A 16,819-nucleotide genomic window follows, 5' to 3' on the forward strand; every position below is an offset into this window, starting at 1 on the left:
TTCCATGATTGCCTTAGCCAAGAAATTTTAGTCGTGATTATGTGAAATGCAGATTACCCATCGGGGCTAGTCTCCGCAAGATTGTACTGAAGAAAAGTAACTTGTAATGTTTTAGTACCTGTTCTATGAAGTCCAGTAACTGAGAATGTAGGGTAAGTAAAACATAAAGGAACACGAGCTTTCTTTCGAATGGCATCAACACCTTATGAATGCAACACACACATCCGTCCACCTTGTGTGGCCTTGGTTTAACTGAATCATTTTACAAAAATGAAAGTCAAATCTAGAGAAGTTAAAAATTCAACATTATGCAACAAGGTGTGCCTGCCCTTTTTTTTTTTTGAGATACGTTATCAACAAACGAGAAAAGTTGCTTCTAAGGAAATCCTGTGACAAAAATGGGAAAAGCCATCAATATCGTTTCCTGCTCTGAATACTGCACAGTTCTTTATGTCAGTGAAAAGCTGTGCTAGAGGAATTAAAGGGGAATGTTTACTTGGACACAAGGATGAACTTTGTGAAGGAGGGCTGGGAGGAAGTGAGGGAAACACTGAGTGTTCGCCCGCAGGGCCGTGAGCATCAGTGTTGGGTGGATTCCAACCTCCACACTAGCAGAGGCCACCAGCACAGTCAGAGGCCACTACCAGGCGGCATTCTAGGGGGCGGTGAATTCCAACACGCATCGTCCTGTCTTTTATCTCTGCAGTGGGTTATGTTCCCTCTCTTGGGTAGTGTTCATCCACAACTAGCTACTACAACACAGATCTATATGAAATGACAGCTTTGGCTGGTGTGGCTCAGTGGATTGAGTGCCCGCCTGCAAACCAAAAGATCACCGGTTCAGTTCCTAGTCAGGGCACGTGCTTGGGTTGAGGACCAGATCCCCAGTTGGGGGCCTGCCACAGGCAACTGATCGATATCTCTCTTGTATATGAATGTTTTTCTCCCTCCTTCCCTTCCCCTCCCTCTAAAAATAAATAAATTGTAAAAAAATTGATAGGTGTGCTGTCTGTATTTAAGTCAAAAAGCAGAAACCCAGTGAAGATTTTCGGCTGCCAAGAGCGGCCTGCAGTATGGGAGAAGTCTCTCTACGAATGGTCACCTAGTGCAGATTCTCCTTTCAGGCTTCCATAATCGTCTGTCTGCAGTCTCCCTGCCCCACCTTTACCGAGGGTTGCAAACTCAAAGGCCTTCAAGGACAAGGCAGTGAAAGGAGAAACAGGCTCTGCAATTGACGGAGACATTCCCATCAGGTTCCAGCTGATTCTTGGCATTGGGAAATGCGAGACGATGTTTCTGAATTTGCCAACTTTCTAGAAGAAGCTGGTAATCAGATAAGTGACATCTCCTAATTTTAAAGTGTTGACAACGAATTTCAATCTGAAGAGGACATAGAGCCGCACAGGCCCGTGGGGAGGAAGGCGCTAACCTTGGTAAAGGGCTGTACACTAAGACTGAAGACAGAAGGAACTGTGTATGAGTAAGCACTGTACTCGATCTAGTCGGTCAAGTTTCTTAAAGGGGTTTGGGTGAACGATTCTGGAACCTCTGTCCCTGTGTGCAATATGGACAAGGGGTAAGGGAAGTCAGTGGAGAAACCTGACAAAGGCAGCCTTAGCCAGGTGATCAAGGTCAACATCAACAGTGATTAAGTCATGGTGATAGTATGTACCCTCAACATGATACGGTGAGGGTAATACTTCACCTCTGTAGTCTTTCTTACAAAAAAACATGATAAACCTATCAGATAGAACCAAGTGAGAGACATTCTAAAATACACCCTCAATCCCTGGCCAGTGTGGCCCAGCTGGTTGGAGCATCATCCTGTAAAGGAAAGGTGGTAGGTTCAATTCCCAGTCAGGGCACATACCTGGGTTGTGGACCAGGTCCCACAACTAATCAGTGTTTTTCTTCCCCTCTCTCTAGAGATGAATATATAAAATCTATATTTAAAAATAGCAATGAAAAAATTTCCTCATGTGAGGGTAAAAAGTAAAACAATGAAGAACAAGGCAAGTCTGAGAAACTGTCAGATCAGTGGAGGCTAACAAAGATGGATAAATGTAATTTGATAATTTGGATGGGATCATGGAACAACTAGATAAAAACTAATTGAATAGAGAATGGAGTTAATAGTGTATTCATATTGTTTCGTTAGTTGTGATAAATACACCCTAGTAATGTTAGGTATTAGCGGTTGGGGAAAGTGGGTGTAGGGTGTGTGGGAACTCTTTAGCAATTTTTCTATAAAAGTCCAAGTCTAAAACTTCTAAAATTGTAGTAAAAATCTGCACAGGCCTCTTAAATGTCTGAGGACGTTCAGCCTTGCTCCTAACGAGCAGTGGTCCTGAGATTCTCTCGCTTGTCAGGTCAGCAAAACCCAAAAAGTTAGTGTATCTGCTGGTGAGACTGGGAAAACAGGACACCGATAGGTTTGTCAGGATTCTGCCAATATCTAGCACAATTACACACATATTTATGCTTTGGCCCAGAAATTCCGTTTCTGGGGCTCCATCCCAAAGAGACACTGACAAAAGCACAAAAAGACCTAAATACATACAAGCCTATACTCCCTGTAGCATGATGTACAATAACTAAAGAGGGGGACATCTCAAAGGCCCACTAACAGCGTGGTCAGAACAAAAACCTGCACACAGCTGAGCCTCTGGGACCCGGAGTCTGGGTCAGAGTGCCGTTTACAAGGGACGTGGGCAGACGCGGGTGGCCGAGCACGTTAACGGCACAGAGGCCTGGTGGGCGCATCCAGGAGAGAGCAGAATGCAGAATGAACAAGGCAGTTTCTTCCACAAGTAAACTGCAAGGGAATAAAATTTCTCTAACGTCTTATGTTTTAAACCATAGATACTTGATGAGAATTCATTTGTCACATTAGGTCAGGTGATATTTTTTTTAGAATGTCCTCGCCCTTTAGAGATACATTCTGACTCTTTACACATGAAAATCTACATGTAGAATTTGCCTCAAAATAACCTCTGGGAGGGGGGTATGGATGGGAGTTTAGGTGAGAAAGGCTGTATAAACTGATCATTGTTGAAGCTGCTGCTTGAGGATATCATACCAGTCTCTCAACTTTGACAAATGTGTGAAATCCTCCATAACAAAAAGATGAATGACAACACAATTGTTTAGGCCAGAAAAGCACATCTATGAGCCATATTCAAATAAGGAGCTACCAGTTTGCATGCATTGTCCTACTAGATAAATAGCACATGATTTATACATGAGGACGACATTGTCGTGGCCCTACATGTAGCTGAAATACCAGACCTTTTTCACCATTTCTTATGGGAAAATTTATTTGGACAGGATTGTAGATTCTGCGCCCATTTAAAAATCCACACCCTTGCTTTAGCCAGCTTCCTCCTGGAAAGCAGCCAGCCTGGGGCGTGTTGAGGGCTCACTGACTCACCGACCTGGAAGGCAGGTCCTCCCTGTGCCCGCAGCCCCAGCAGTGGGGAGCAGGTGCTGGGGACAGAGGGCCAGCTGGTATCAGAAATAGGGTCTTTTAGAACGGCATGGAAACAAGTGCTGGAAAAAGTCAAGAAACAGCTGGAAGTGTGTTTTTAACATTTATTAATCCAAAAATACATAAAATTCCACTTTCTACCTCAGGTTCTTGGATTCACAAGAAAGGAGGTAGCTGTCAGCCTTAAGTATCTGGTGCAATACCTAAGTGCTCAAATCTGTCTCAGAAAGGAGAAAGATGAGGAAGTGAGGCTTAAACTAGGGAACCCCCAAATCAGGCCCATGCCCTGCGGAGGCCCCACCAGGGGAACCTGCCACAGGACTTGAGGCTTTCTGCCAGAGGAAATGGGGGCACTCTGGGACCACTTCCTCTATACAGTTAGGCCCCGGCATCCTGGGAAGCCCTTCCTGCTCACTGGTGTTGACGGCTGAATTCCTTCAGAGCCAGCAAACCGGAGCTAGCAGAGAGGCATGTCCAGAAGACAGAGCCCCCAAAGCAGACCTGGCTCCCAGCCTCCCTCAGCTTCTGCAGGGAGAATCTGGAACTTGGGCTCCTCTCCTGTCCCCTTGGCCCAAATCTGCTTCCAGGAGACCCAGAGATAAGACCCTGCCGCCAGGCAGGTGCCCAGCAGGGCCATCACACCTCCACAACAGTCCACATAGCCTCCCAGGAAGCCTGCTGCAGTCACTGTATGCAGCCTCACTGCATGCCAACTGGGTGCATTGGCCAGGGCCCCTGGCCAGCAGGAGGGGCCTGGGCCACAGGCTGCATCTGCTGCTGGGACTGCCAGATGTGGTGGAGCTCCTTAAACTGCTCCACCATGCGATCTTTGAGGTCTGGGTTTGAGATCTGTAGCCGTATACTATCGGCCGACCAGGAGAGCTCCCCTGAGAACATTTCCAGCAGCAATCGAGCCGCTACGGGCACCACCTGGGGAGCAAAGAGAACAGCGAGAACCTTGATGGGGCTGTCAAGTCCAGCTGTGCTGGAGGACATCTACCAGGGGGCAGGTGGTGGACCGCATCCATCGGGGCAGGGGCACCAATTTCTGCTACATAAGAAGGCTACTTATGTGTGGGGAGCTCTGGGCCTTGATTACCACTAACTGCCAAGTTCAAACTGCCCAGAGAGCCCCGAGCCTCCACTGTGGGGCAAGGGCTTGCCTTGGGATTCCCCAATATTTAAGCTAAAACAGAGTTGGCGGGGTGGGTGGGGGGAACATACCTGTACAGTGATGAGCTTCTTCTCTCGGGGTTTGTGGTCAGGCCACTCCTCTCCAAAACAGAAAAAGATTTCAAATGGTGGTGGGGTGTTGGTCTGGCCCTTCTGGAACAGGATGAGCTCTGCAGAGAGAACAAGACCGTTAGTCAGAGGCTAGAACTGTGCGCCTGGACAAGAGGCGGCCGGGAGGAACATGATGTGGGGCCCTCACCGTTGAGAAAATGCTCCAGGCTGAAGAGCTTGGTCTTGACCTCCCGCTGGATGGGGTTGGGGTGCGAGCCATTAGTGGAGGCGCAGGGCCCACTCCAGAACACCTTGCATTGGCACAGGCGGATGGCATAGAGATCCTGGCCTTGCAGCTGGAGGATGAGCCCGCGGTCCAGGACATCCAGCAGCTGGTTTGTGTAGAAGCGCTGCTTGTCACTGGGGATGTCCTCGGGGCTGGGGAAACGCACTTGCTCCAGACTCACGGGCCCGAAGAGCTCCACCTGCTCCTGGGTGGCCTGCAGCTGACTGTAGAAGAGCCGGCAGCCGTGAGGGTTGCTGATGGTGAGGGCACGGGGTGGCCGCCCCCGGTACTGGAACTTGATCTCCAGGTCGGTGACTGTGGGGCAGAGGGACGGGACCACCAGGTCCGTGAGCCCCGCCCCTCCCTGTTCTGCAGCCCACAACTTTCTCTGCCCAGTGTCTGGGTCATCTTGTCATCTCTCCCACTTACTTCCACCACCACCACCCCGCCAGGAGGGACTGGCATGAGCATCTTTGTTCTTTTCTTCGCCACCCTCCAACCTCCTGGCAAACTGACCCCCGGCCCCGCTTGACCTGGCCCAGCCCTCCTGCCCGAGGCTCCTTACTTACGGGGCAGCATGTGGGGGCTGATCAGCAGGTCGGGCAGGAGTTGCTCGCCTTGGGGTGGCAGGCTGTCAGCCAGGGGCCCAGGCTGCAGGCTCGGCAGGACCTCAGGGAGAAGCTCCCCAAAGGCAGCAGGGTCCCCAGGGGCAGAGCCCAGGAGGCAGGGGTCTGGAGCAGGGGGGCCCAGCCCCACGGGCTGCTGGAGAGTGGGCGGCCACTTGACATCCTCTTTGGGTAAAGAATAGGGTGCCATGGGGGGCCCAGGCTGCACTGCTTCTGCAGAAGATGGGGGTGGACAGAGCTCTAATGCCACTCCTAGAAACTGCCTCCCAGGCCCACCCAGTCCCAGCCCTGTGCCTGCCCCCAACCCCCCTTCCCTCCCCACCCAGGTACCGAGGGTACCTTCAGCTCCTCCTTATATTAGGCCCCCAACCACACCACCTCCTAGCCCCACCTGTGAGGCTCAGGCTTGGTAACATCCTCTGGAGCTGCAACGGAGACACAGAAAGGAGGAGGGAAGAGGCCAGAGAGAAGGGAGGACAGGTCATTAAACTGATCTGATGCTAAAGAAATAACATGAGAACCACAAGGCAATTCCCTGGGCTTCGGCTTAGCCGAGGCCAGACCCTGCCCCCAGCCCCAGCTCTGCTGCCCCAGGCCGGAGAGTGAGCCCTCAGCGCCTCAGCTTCCACATCTGCCTTCTGAACAGGTATAGCACCTGCTGAGCAACTGCTGTGAGGGCCAGTCGGGCAGCATGCGAGCACACTTTGTACCCACGAAGCTCCAGGGGGTTCAAGGTGGTGACCTTGTTTCTATGCTCAGAATCCCAGAGAAGAACCTTACAGTGGAGCTGCAGGAAGAGCAGCAGGTTCCAGAGGAGTGCGGCTGCCAGGTGGTAGGAGCGGGAGGACAGCAGAGCGCCCCCACCAGGCCCACCGCGGCAGGGCAGGCAGACGCTGGGAGAACGCCCCCACTCACCTCGTCGTCGTCATCGTCCTCCTCCTCCTCTCCTGCGCCACAAACGTAATCCTCAGTGGGCTGTGGCTCTGCAGGTGGAGGGACAGAAAAGAGAGACAGGAAGGAAGTCAGTGGGAGAGGAGGAGGGAAGCCACGGGGCCCACGCGGCAGCTCCTGCTGTGGCTCCTCCCCTGCCCGGAGCTGCCCAGTGAGGTGAAGAGTGCACAGCCATCAGGAATCAGTAGGAACCTCCCTGACCCCATGACACTCAGCTCCCTGGGCCACCTAGAGCCAAGAACAAGGGCTGGCTGGGGAAGACACACCAGGGCCCTGTTCCATGCCAAAGCCATCTCAGGCGACCCCGGAAGCCCCGGGTGTTACGACCCAGTAGCGTGAGCTGGACCACTGCACGGAGAAGGGCCCTGGGCCTTCCTGCACAGCCCCCTAGGTGGCCCGTGCAGGGTCGGGCATGATACCTGCAGGAGTGGGGCCGTTGGAGCAGACCTCGTAGATCTTGTAGGGCTGAGGCGGCATGTCCCGGGGCCCATCATAGATGAGGCGGAAGTCACGGCTCTTGTTCAGGGCACAGCGCAGGTTGGCCTTCCACTTGGCTGGATCAGCCTCGTCCACCCCCTCCGTGTACTTCCCCGTCTCCGTGGCCCAGGCCTGGGGCGGGAAGAGAAGGCAGGCAATCAGAGAGAACCTCAGCCCTCAACTAAGCCTGGCCCCTCTTGGCCAATGGGGATTGTGGCTGTGCGGGGAGACCTTCATTGCCCCTCTGCAAGGTGGGACATGGGGTGCCAGGCCTCCCCAGCCCTCAGGGCTCCAACAAGCTGAAGGAAATCGAAGTGTTTTGAAAGGCATTGATTCACTGCCCCAGGGTACACAGATACAATCTCTAAGAAGTGGTAACAGCATGGGGTCTGGCGTGGGACTGGGTTTGGACCGGAAGCTGCCACCCACCGGTTGTGTGCCAGCAGCACGTCACTCTGTCTTTCTTTGCTTTGTCTCCTCATCACAGTACCCACCCTCTTACGGTGGCCGTGAAGACATGATCAGGGCCCATGAAACCCTCTGCACCAACTGTGCCTGTGCTTAGCGTGGGCTCTGTGCCCGTGAGTTGCTCTGTGCTCTGTGTCGTTATTTTGGAGAGCACTTTGACTGATTACAAATGCTTCTACCTTTTAACCCAGCCATTCAACTAAAGGAATTTATCCTACAGACACAGAAGTATCCACACAAAAATTCTTCAAACACAAGATTATTCATTGCAGCACAGTTTGTAAAAGTGAAAGACCCAAAATAATCTAAATGCCCATGAGCGAGGTCTGGTTACGTTTTGGGCAATGCCAGCTATGGAACACTGGGCAGCAAGGGGGCCAAGGAGGAAGAGGTTGCCATACTGACATGTGGCGATCGTCAAGGTCACGAGGTGCAGGGGAATGTGCATGTTTGCTGTACAAATATGTCTATCATCTTGTGAAAAGTCGGGGGAAGATAAATACATAATTGCTTGTATGAGGTCTGTCCGGAAGAAGTCCAGCCACTGGTAATATAAAAAGCAGTTTGTGTGAGACCTGTGGAAACTGGCAGCCAAGGAGCATGCACTAGAATGCACCTGTGTGAACAATGATGACTTCACTGTACTGGTCAGTGGGGGCAGTAGATGCTGTTCAGTGAGCATGTGCACTGTGTGGTCGTCACATTCAAAATGACAGAGTGAGTAGAGCAATGAATCTGCATCAGATTTTGCTAAGCCTGAACATTCCAACACAGAAGCTATTCAAATGATTCAGATGGCTGCAGCTGTGGGCAACTGGTGATTGGCAGCTTCATCACAACAACATGCCTGCTCATGCATCACGTCTCATGCAGAGTTTTTTTTTTTTTGCAAAACATCAAGTCACCCAGTTGACTCAGCCCCCCTGCAGCCCAGATTTGGTGCCCGGTGACTTCTGGCTTTTCCCAAAACTAAAATCACCTTTGGAAGGGAAGAGATTTCAGACCGTTGATGAGATTCAGGAAAATACAACGGGGCAGCTGATTGGCAGTGGAGAGACCTGTGTGAGGCCCCAAGGTGCCTACTTTGAAGGGGAATAAGGTGCCAACTTTGAAGGGGACTAAGGTGCCATTGTCCTACGTACAACGTTTTTTGTATCTTGTATTTTCTTCAATAAATGTCTCTACTTTTCATAGTACATGGCAGGATACCTTCTAGACAGATCTCACATATACACAAAAATCTTTTAGGAAGGACAAACAAGAAACCAATAATAATAATTGCCTTTAGGGAGGGGGTGGGTGGCTGAGGACAGGGGTGGGAGGGAGACTTTTTGCTGTAAACCACTGTACACTTTTTTATACTATTCAAAAATATGAAATGGGTTTGAAAAGAACCTTGACCCCTGGCTGGTGTAGCTCAGTGGATTGAGTGTGGGCCGAGAACCAAAAGGCTGCCAGTTCAATTCCCAGTCAGGGCACACGCCTGGGTTATAGGCCAGGTCCCCAGCTGGGGGCACGTGAGGGGCAACCACACACTGATGTTTCTCTCCCTCTCTTTCTCCTTCCCTTCTCCTTTCTCTAAAAATAAGTAAATAAAATATTTAAAATAAATGAAGAAAAATAAAAATAAGCATTCTCTGTGCTGCAGCAATGTTGAACTCTAGGAGCCAACTCCGAAGAACAGCACTGAAGATGCACAGAGGGTGCGGGCGTAGAGGACGCGCCTGGCAGTGTGGTCCTCGACCCCAAAACACTGAAGTGACCTGAAGAGTCTGACCACTGGGACTGGGGACTTCACTGTGCTAAACCCTCCAAGGGAATCTTCCGTGGTCAGAGAGTGACGAGGCACATGTGGGAGAGAAAAACCAGTGCTGATTTTGGGATGAAAAACGCAGGTTACAAAACAACATATAGCCTGATTCGACGTTTGCATTTCGTATATGCACTTGTGCAGAACCTGAAAATATGCACAAAAAATAGAGTTACCTCCTGATGTTCCAACCGCACTGTTGTCTGTTGTCTTAGCGTGCGCACTCACCAACATGCGCACTGACATCTGTGCTCATGTGTCATGAGAATGAGACAAGGACAAGCGGAGGAAGAGGAGGAGGAGTTACAGGGCAGCCTCCTGGGGGCCTGCCAGTCCCCACCTTGCTGTGGGGATCGGATAGAAAAGGCATCCCCTGTGGTTACACCTGTGTCCCCATAGTCCAGGCCCGGGGTCACCTTCGGCAAGGCAGCTGGGTGAGCAGCCAGCTTGAGGTATAGTGGGGGCCCCTGTTCTGGGGGTGGTGCCTCGGGAGCCCATGCTGTGTCCCCCGTCCGGGGCTTACCTTAAAGATGGTGTTGTCCCCATCCTGGCTGGGGCCATGCCTCGTGGCATGGCGCCAAGGGATGTAAAACCATTTCCTTTCGCCATTGACCCAGCGGAGCCCTGGGTACTGGCAGCTGTTCACCTGGGCCACCAGCCAGGGCTTCAGCCGCACACGGCGGGGCGGAGGCAGGGCCCCAGGGGCAGGCTGGTTCATGGCAAAGGGGTCTGCAGGAGAAAGCCAGAGGGGGAGCATCAGTCAGCCCCTTTGCTGCTGACCACTCCGCGGCAGAGGGGCCTGGGGCACTCAGGGGACCCAGCCATGGCCCTTGGCACTTCCCCTTCCTCCCAGCCCTGGGGCTGCAGTCTCTCCAGTCCATCCAGGTGCTCACGGCCAATTCCCTTCCCGACCGTCAGCTCTCTTGTCAAAGGGTCCTCGCACCTGTGCTGTGTTTGGGGGCAAGGGAGGGAGGGTTTACCCTGTAGTGCGCGCCCCACCCAGACGCCCTTCACCAGACAGGGCATCACTCCCCCAGCTGCCGTGAGGCTGGCACAGCATGGAGGCAAAGGGCTGCCCATCTCCGAACCTGCCCTTCCTGGTCGCCACACTCCAGGCTAGGCCCACCCCTGCCCTCGGGAGACAGCCCACAGCCAGTGAGTGACTGACACACGGGACAAATAGACTGGTCCCTGCGCTCCAGGGCTCCCGGGGTGTCAGGCAGAGGCCAGCCTCCAGCTGACTCCGCATCCTTGCTCAGCATTCGCCCTGCCCCACCCTGCTCCCCCTCCCTCCCCCTCCCTCACTGCACTGCCTTCTAGGAAACCTGGCCCAGGAACTAGCCAACCTGCAGATGGAGGGAGGGTTTCCACACCCAGTCCTCAGAGCTTCCTTTCTCCCTCAGTTTCCCTCAGGGATCAGGCGCCCCCCTCCCCCCTGCCCCCTCCCCCTGGCCTGGACATCTTGTGAGAAGTCCCATCAGCCTCCTCGGTCTACCTCCTGCATCATCAGGACAGCTGTCACCAGACTTAGATCCTGTCCTTGGAAAGCCACCGACTTCCTAGACTGGCTCCTCCCCTCCAGACCATGCATTCATTCAGCAATTAGTAAGCACCCAATGTTTGCCAGGCCCCGTGCTGCCCAGAGCGTTGGGAGCTACAGGGCTAAGGTCTAGTGTCTGCCCGAGGGGGGCCAGGGCCACCTCCCTGGGCCAGTCTCTGCTTCCCCGGTCACAGGACAGCTGGCCACATGGAGCCCACACCTCCTCCCCTGCACCTGCCAGCCCCTCTCCCGACTCAGGACCTGAACCTTCTCTTCACTGTCCTGAGCCCCCTCTTGCCCCCCTTCACCCTGGGTGGTGTCTCTCCTGCCCTTGCCCTTAACCTGTGAGCACAGATTCAGAGGCAGAAAGGCCTGAGCCACTTTCGAGACTCAGAGGGGAGGCTGTCACTCAGCAAATAAGGAACAGAGGGCCAAACAGGATGAGAAACCAGGCGGCCTCCGACGGGGCTCTGGTTTCTGAGCACAAACAAGTAGATGGGTGTGTACGAGGGCACGCACTGGCCCCGGGCCGTGGTTCTCTCCCACACCCTGGGTACCTCCATCCCCTCAGAAGACCCTCCATCAGTGAAGGAGTGGGGTGGTGGCGATGAGGCTGGCATGGGGTTGGGAGAGTGGCATTCCCAGAGGCCAGTCCCCCTAGAACTAGGGTGACAGGCAGATAGGTGCCAACACTTGCCCTTGTGGGGTGGGCACACTGACTCTCACACTCCACTCTCCATGGCACCATGGGTGGCCCCGAACTCTGCTTGCTGAGATGAGTGGTCTGGGGCTCTTACTCAGCCTTGCACCACCACCCCCCCACCCATCTTGTTTACTTTCCAGCTGCGTGGGCCACCTCCTCAAGGGCAGGGCTATCTCCTGCTTTGCCCTTCTTCCACATGCTGCCCCCAGCCCAGAACCCTGCCCCTCACTGGACCAAAGTAGGACTTAAGAACACCAGCCAACTGACACACGGCAGATGCTAGAAGTGGTCTGCTCCCCCGCCGCCTGCCCCCACCAGCCCTGCTTTCTCCAGGACCCTCCCCTGATCGGAGAGAGTGAGACCAGACCCACGAGGAAGTCTGCCTGGGCTGTGCTGCAGGCCAGGCAGGGAAGGAATGGCTGAAGGAACTGGGGTGTCCGGGGTGGTGAGGGGGACACTCCGTGGGGTGGGGGATGAAAGCTGTCCTTAATATCTGAGCGAACACTGCTCCCAGAGGGACCAGGGTGTCCGTCCACACCAGGATGACACCAGGACCGCCCGGGCCGGGGTGCTGCCTGGTGCACTCAAGCCCCAGTGGGCTTCCTGGCCTTGCCTGCCCTTCCTGGGCGGGAGGCTGACTCCCCTCTGCTGTTCCAGGTCTGCTTCGGCCTTGGAGCACTGAGCCTCAGTTTCCCCTGAAATTCCCTGCCAAGTACCTTTTTTGGGTTGCAGCTGCTAAGTGCCACCTCCTGCTAAGGTGTCCCCATGTGTCGGCCTCTCCTCTGAGCAGTGCCCAGGTCCAGGCTGGGCCAGGGAGGGTGGGAGTGCACCCACCGCTGCCCCCAGGCCTCAGAAGACGAGTGGCTCAGTTCCCCTTTCTGTACCAGCCTCCACCCAGCACCAGGGGAAATGAAAGTGGCCAGACCAGACAACTCGGAAACCTGACTCACTGGGAGCTGGGGGAGGGATGGATGTGGAGAGAAATTGTCATTTGGGTCTCCCAGACCAAATCCTCAGTCCCTCACCCCATAGCCCAGCCCCCACCGCCTAAGCCTGCTGGTGGTCCTGGTACATTCAGTGTGGCTCACAGCGCCTCCCCCAGAGGCCTTGGGTCTGGAATATGGGGCCAGAGCCACCAGTGACAGGCAATTCCAGCTCAGTGAAGGTGGACGGAGGAAAGCTGGCCTGCCGCTGTGCCATGGGTGGTGCAGCTGGGAGAGCAGAACGGGCGAGGAAGAAGTCGGGGTGAGTCTCTGCCCGGCCCTGCCCAGCACTGCTGCTCAGTACAAAGGTATGGAAGTTCCTCTTGTCAGAAAGGGACAGCCCCTTCTGGCAGCCTCGGCAGGGGTTATTGAAAGGGCCTCCCACGATAAGTTCAGCAGAACCAAGGAAGGGCCTGCCCAGCACAGGGCAGAAGGGTCTCCAGCCTCAGGGAGTCTTGCCTGCAGCCAGGTGCAGCAGGACCAGGTTCAGTGTCAGCTTCCCAGAGAGGCTTCCTCCTGCGGGGAGGCGGCTTAGGTCTCACTGACACCATCCTGATGCCAGGAGTTCTGGATTTCAGCGTCTTTGTGCTCCATCCGTACTTTCCCTCCAGATGGGGGCAGTTGCTCAGATTCCCCGGGGAGCCCGGGAGCTGTGGAGCCGCCCTCAGCAAGTCCTCTCCGCTGCTGGGAGGAAGCCCTGACTGTCCCTCAGAGGGCAGCGTCTGCCTTCTCAGGAGCGAAATGTCTGCGGCCTCACCCAGACCTAGCCTTGGGCATCTGGGCCCTGCCAAGCGAGGAAAGACTGCAGTGCCTGCATGGGCTCCAAGGAAACACCACAAGAGGTGTGGGCTGCTCAAGACCTGAGGGGGCCCCAGAAGTGGGGCATCTAGCTGGGCGGCCAGGAGCCCTCTGGGATGAGGGAGGCCCCACAACACACACCAGGGCCCTGAAGGCCCAGCAGGCAGTGGTCAGAGGCGCCTGGAACACTGTGGGCACCAGGGACCCTCTATGGTAGGCTGAGCAGCAAGCCCCTTGCCACCTCCACGTTGTCGCTGCAAACCCTGCATCAAGCTCAGGGAGAAGAGAGGGGAGAAGGGGGGCGGGGAGGCTGTCCCTACGCCAGTGAGACCCTAAGTCCTACCCCCCCCACACACACACACAGGTGAGTTGGCCACACTCCGAGACCAGCGGCGACTGGGGGCAGCACATGCAGAGGGAAGAAGCCTCTCTCCGCCTCCTCCCAGGGGAAGGAGGTGGGGGAAGGCCGAAGTGAAGGGGGAACCCCCAGAGGTGGGACTTTATATAAGGAAGGGTGTTTTCCCAGGGCCTCCTTAGACTTGCTGGGAGCCTCAGCGCCCCGGGCCAGTAGTTCGGGGGAAGTCGGGCACTCAGCCTCCAGCCCGACTGCCCCCCCTCCAAGGACCTGCAGCTTCCTCCATCGGCCCCGCACGCGTCCTCCCCTACTGCTCCTGGTCTTTTATCCCCACCCTGGGCGCGCGGGAGTCCAGGCCAGGCCCTGCGCTCGGGACCCACCGCCCTCGCAGGTCCCGCCCCCGGAGGGCTGCCGGCGCGGCCGCCCCCGGGGAGCCGGCTCGGGGTCTGGCTCTCAGACCGCTCCTCGGCGGGGGCTTACCCAGTCCTCCCCCCGCCCGGCCCGGCGTGTCCAGGCTGCCAGCGAGGCCAGGAAAGTCCCTCCGTCCCCGCGCGGCCCCGAGGGCCCGGAAACCGCAGCGCGGGGAGCAGGCGCAGGTATTCGCCGTCTCCTAAGCGGTTTCCCTGCCACACGAGTCTCTTTCCTCCACTTTGAGAGTCTTAATGGTTTCGTGTCTGAGTTCGAGGGAACTAGCCCCAGAGGTGCCGCGCCGCACCGTTCCCTCTGTGAGGAGGGTCAGCGCCTCCTCCCGTCCGCCACAAGTCAAAAGCCTGCGCTCCGGCCTGACACCCTCTCCCCACTCGCTCTCCGCTCCAGTTCCGGCCGTGAGCCCCACGGTCCTGGGAGGGCGAAGCCCTGAAACCTCACCCTCTGACCCGAAATGGTCAGGGGCACCCGGGGGAGCGCACGGAAAGGGGTGATCGGGCCTCGCCGCTCCAAGGTCAAGGCCAGGCTCCTGCCGGGCGCCTGGGGGCTCCCCATCCATCCTCGGCGAAGCGAGACGGAGGGAGAGAGGCCGCAGAGCTGGCGCCTCTGGCAGCGGCGCCGAGGTCGCCGCCGGGCCGCGGGGCTCCCCGGACGCCTGCAGGACGAAGACCGCGGGGCGCCCCGCGCTGGCCGGGGCGTGGGAGACACGGCGGAGGCCGCCCTGCCCTGGGCGCGCACCTGAGCTCGGGCGCCGCGCGAACCGGACGCGAACCCTCCCCCGCGACCCGCTCCAGTCCCCCCCCCGCCCGGCAGGTGCCCTGCGGGCGCGGGGAGAGGCGCCGGGCGGCCGGGACCTACCTGTCAGTGGCTGCGCCCGCGAGCACCGGCCGGGCGGCGGGGCCGACTGCGCCCTCCCGCAGCTGCGCCGCCAGCCCGCCGGCCGGGCACTTCCGCATCGCCCGCCCCCGCCCTCGGGCCGGGGCGCCGAGCCTCGGTGCGCGGGCAGCGCCCCGCCCCGCCGAGCCACCCCGGGGCCCCGCGCTGACCCGGCGACCGCGGCCCCGGCCTGAGCATCGGGCCGGGCCGGCTCCCCCTCCGGTCCCGAGCCTCCGGGGAGCCGCCGGCAGCGCGGGGGCCCGGACGGACGGCGGGGCTCCCTCCGCAATCTGGAGCCGCAGAACAGCCCCCGGACACGCGCGGGCCCCCACCCGCCCCGGCGCAGCGCCCCGCGGGCCGGGAAGCCGCCCCAGGTCGCGCCCTCCCGGGGCTCGGGATCCCTGCGGACACAGGCCACCAGCCGAGCCACCGGGACGGGGCGGCGGGCCGACGGAGAGAGAGTCCCGGGCCCTGGCGCCCCGCGCTGGCACCTCTCTCGAGGGTCGCCCCAGCCCGCGGCAGGCAGCACCGGGACCCCGACACTCCTACACGTGCCGCCAGACAGAGACCCCCAGGCTGCTCTGCCCCTTCCTCATCCTCGGCCCCACGCCTGCCCGCCCCGGCGCCCCCTCCCTGGTCCCCTCGGGTGCGGGGGGGGGCTCTGGGGTCAGAGTCACAGCCGCCTGCCCCCTCTCCACGCACCTCTACGTGGACCATCCGTCTGCCTTTCTGAACACTTTTCGCTTCCACAAATGGGCTTGGCTCGCTGACCTCAACCTTCACACGGCCGTTCCTCGTCATGCAACGTTCTTCGCTTCGAGTTTTGTATCGGCACCACCTCCTCGGGACAGCATCCGTCCCGGTCGGTTCCCGAGCCCCAGAGCTGGCCCCGCTGGTCTCATCTACGGTCGGAGCGTCTGATTTCCCCTGCAGCCGGCTCACTCAGGAGCCACTCCCGTTCCCACGGTTTTCTGCAGTCATCCGCCATACAAATGTTTTAAAAGGACATTTTCAACTTAAAGGACTACATTTTAGATAGCAAATAAAATACATGAGTTCCAAAAAGTACTATTTGCCCTTGAAAGTTTAGTGCCTGAGTTTTTAACAAACAGGGTGTTAGTCAGTTGATGAATCAGAACTCCCACCCTCCCCTGCCCTGCCCTGCCCTGCCCTCGCCTTCCCTCGAGGAAAACCTGGGCTGTTGGTCTTCACCCCGGGACTGTATCATCCTCCTCGTGGTGGGCGTGTTTGCTTCTCTCCGTCTCTCCCTCTGTGTCCCCCACTCCTTGTAGCCCTAATATGAAATAAAACGTAATTGTATTTCACTGTTTGTATCTGCTGAGTATTTCACTCTTTCATGTAGGTGCACATTTAACCTGTGGATGGAGCAAAAGTGGGTAATTAGATTGTTTTGTATATTTTTTTCTTTCAAAACGAAACTGCTATTTCATTGAAAGTGGTAGCCCACAAAATGAGAACCATTTGCACTGGAGGCCAGTAACGCTTCGTAGAAAATACCCTTTATTGGACTAGAAAATGGAGCTGGAGCCATAGTCAGGAAGAGCTTTCTTTTATTGTCAAATGCGACCACCCCCCCACAGTCTTGGGGGCCAAGACTAGGATTCTGCACTCTGCCCCCCCCAACACACACACACCTTCCGCCTTGTTCAGGGGAGACCCACGTCCCTAGAGACTCCGCATTTCATCAAGAGCCACGCGGGGGCTTTGTGTAGAGGAAGGGGCATCACACTTGAGCTTCCGTCCAGCTCTGTTGGGCCCAAGCTAAGTGACCTTCAGCAGGTCCTGTGG

The 16,819-nt window shown here is 56.7% G+C and overlaps 1 protein-coding gene across 4 annotated transcripts; it reads right to left on the bottom strand.

Moving 5' to 3' along the window:
• Positions 1–3,577: 3,577 nt before the first annotated feature.
• IRF5 (interferon regulatory factor 5) lies at positions 3,578–16,294 on the bottom strand. Of its 4 annotated transcripts, none has more exons than XM_045855719.1 (9): positions 15,713–16,294; positions 9,853–10,058; positions 6,994–7,183; positions 6,539–6,606; positions 6,015–6,048; positions 5,567–5,836; positions 4,920–5,312; positions 4,712–4,830; positions 3,578–4,417 (listed from the first exon to the last, which is right to left on the bottom strand). In XM_045855719.1, the coding sequence occupies exons 2-9, from the start codon at positions 10,045–10,047 to the stop codon at positions 4,187–4,189; spliced, it is 1,500 nt and encodes a 499-aa protein (XP_045711675.1). In that variant the 5' UTR covers positions 10,048–10,058; positions 15,713–16,294; the 3' UTR covers positions 3,578–4,186. The 4 variants fall into 4 exon arrangements, with proteins under 4 accessions (XP_045711675.1, XP_045711674.1, XP_045711673.1 ...); XM_045855718.1 differs by lacking the exon at positions 15,713–16,294 and adding an exon at positions 14,993–15,582; XM_045855717.1 differs by lacking the exon at positions 15,713–16,294 and adding an exon at positions 14,617–14,929.
• Positions 16,295–16,819: the final 525 nt, after the last annotated feature.

Source organism: Phyllostomus hastatus, unplaced genomic scaffold, assembly GCF_019186645.2.
Source record: "Phyllostomus hastatus isolate PE091 unplaced genomic scaffold, TTU_PhHast_1.1 phas_scaffold_114, whole genome shotgun sequence".
Classification (NCBI taxonomy): domain Eukaryota; kingdom Metazoa; phylum Chordata; class Mammalia; order Chiroptera; family Phyllostomidae; genus Phyllostomus; species Phyllostomus hastatus.

Excerpts from the sequence above, each read along its gene's own strand:
- IRF5 (XM_045855717.1), bottom strand. The coding sequence starts at position 14,689 with ATGGGGAGCCCCCAGGCGCCCGGCAGGAGCCTGGCCTTGACCTTGGAG. Across the intron at positions 6,607-6,993 it reads CAACGGCCCCACTCCTGCAG|AGCCACAGCCCACTGAGGAT; the intron begins GTATCATGCCCG and ends CTCCACCTGCAG. Across the intron at positions 4,831-4,919 it reads CCTGGAGCATTTTCTCAACG|AGCTCATCCTGTTCCAGAAG; the intron begins GTGAGGGCCCCA and ends TTCTCTCTGCAG.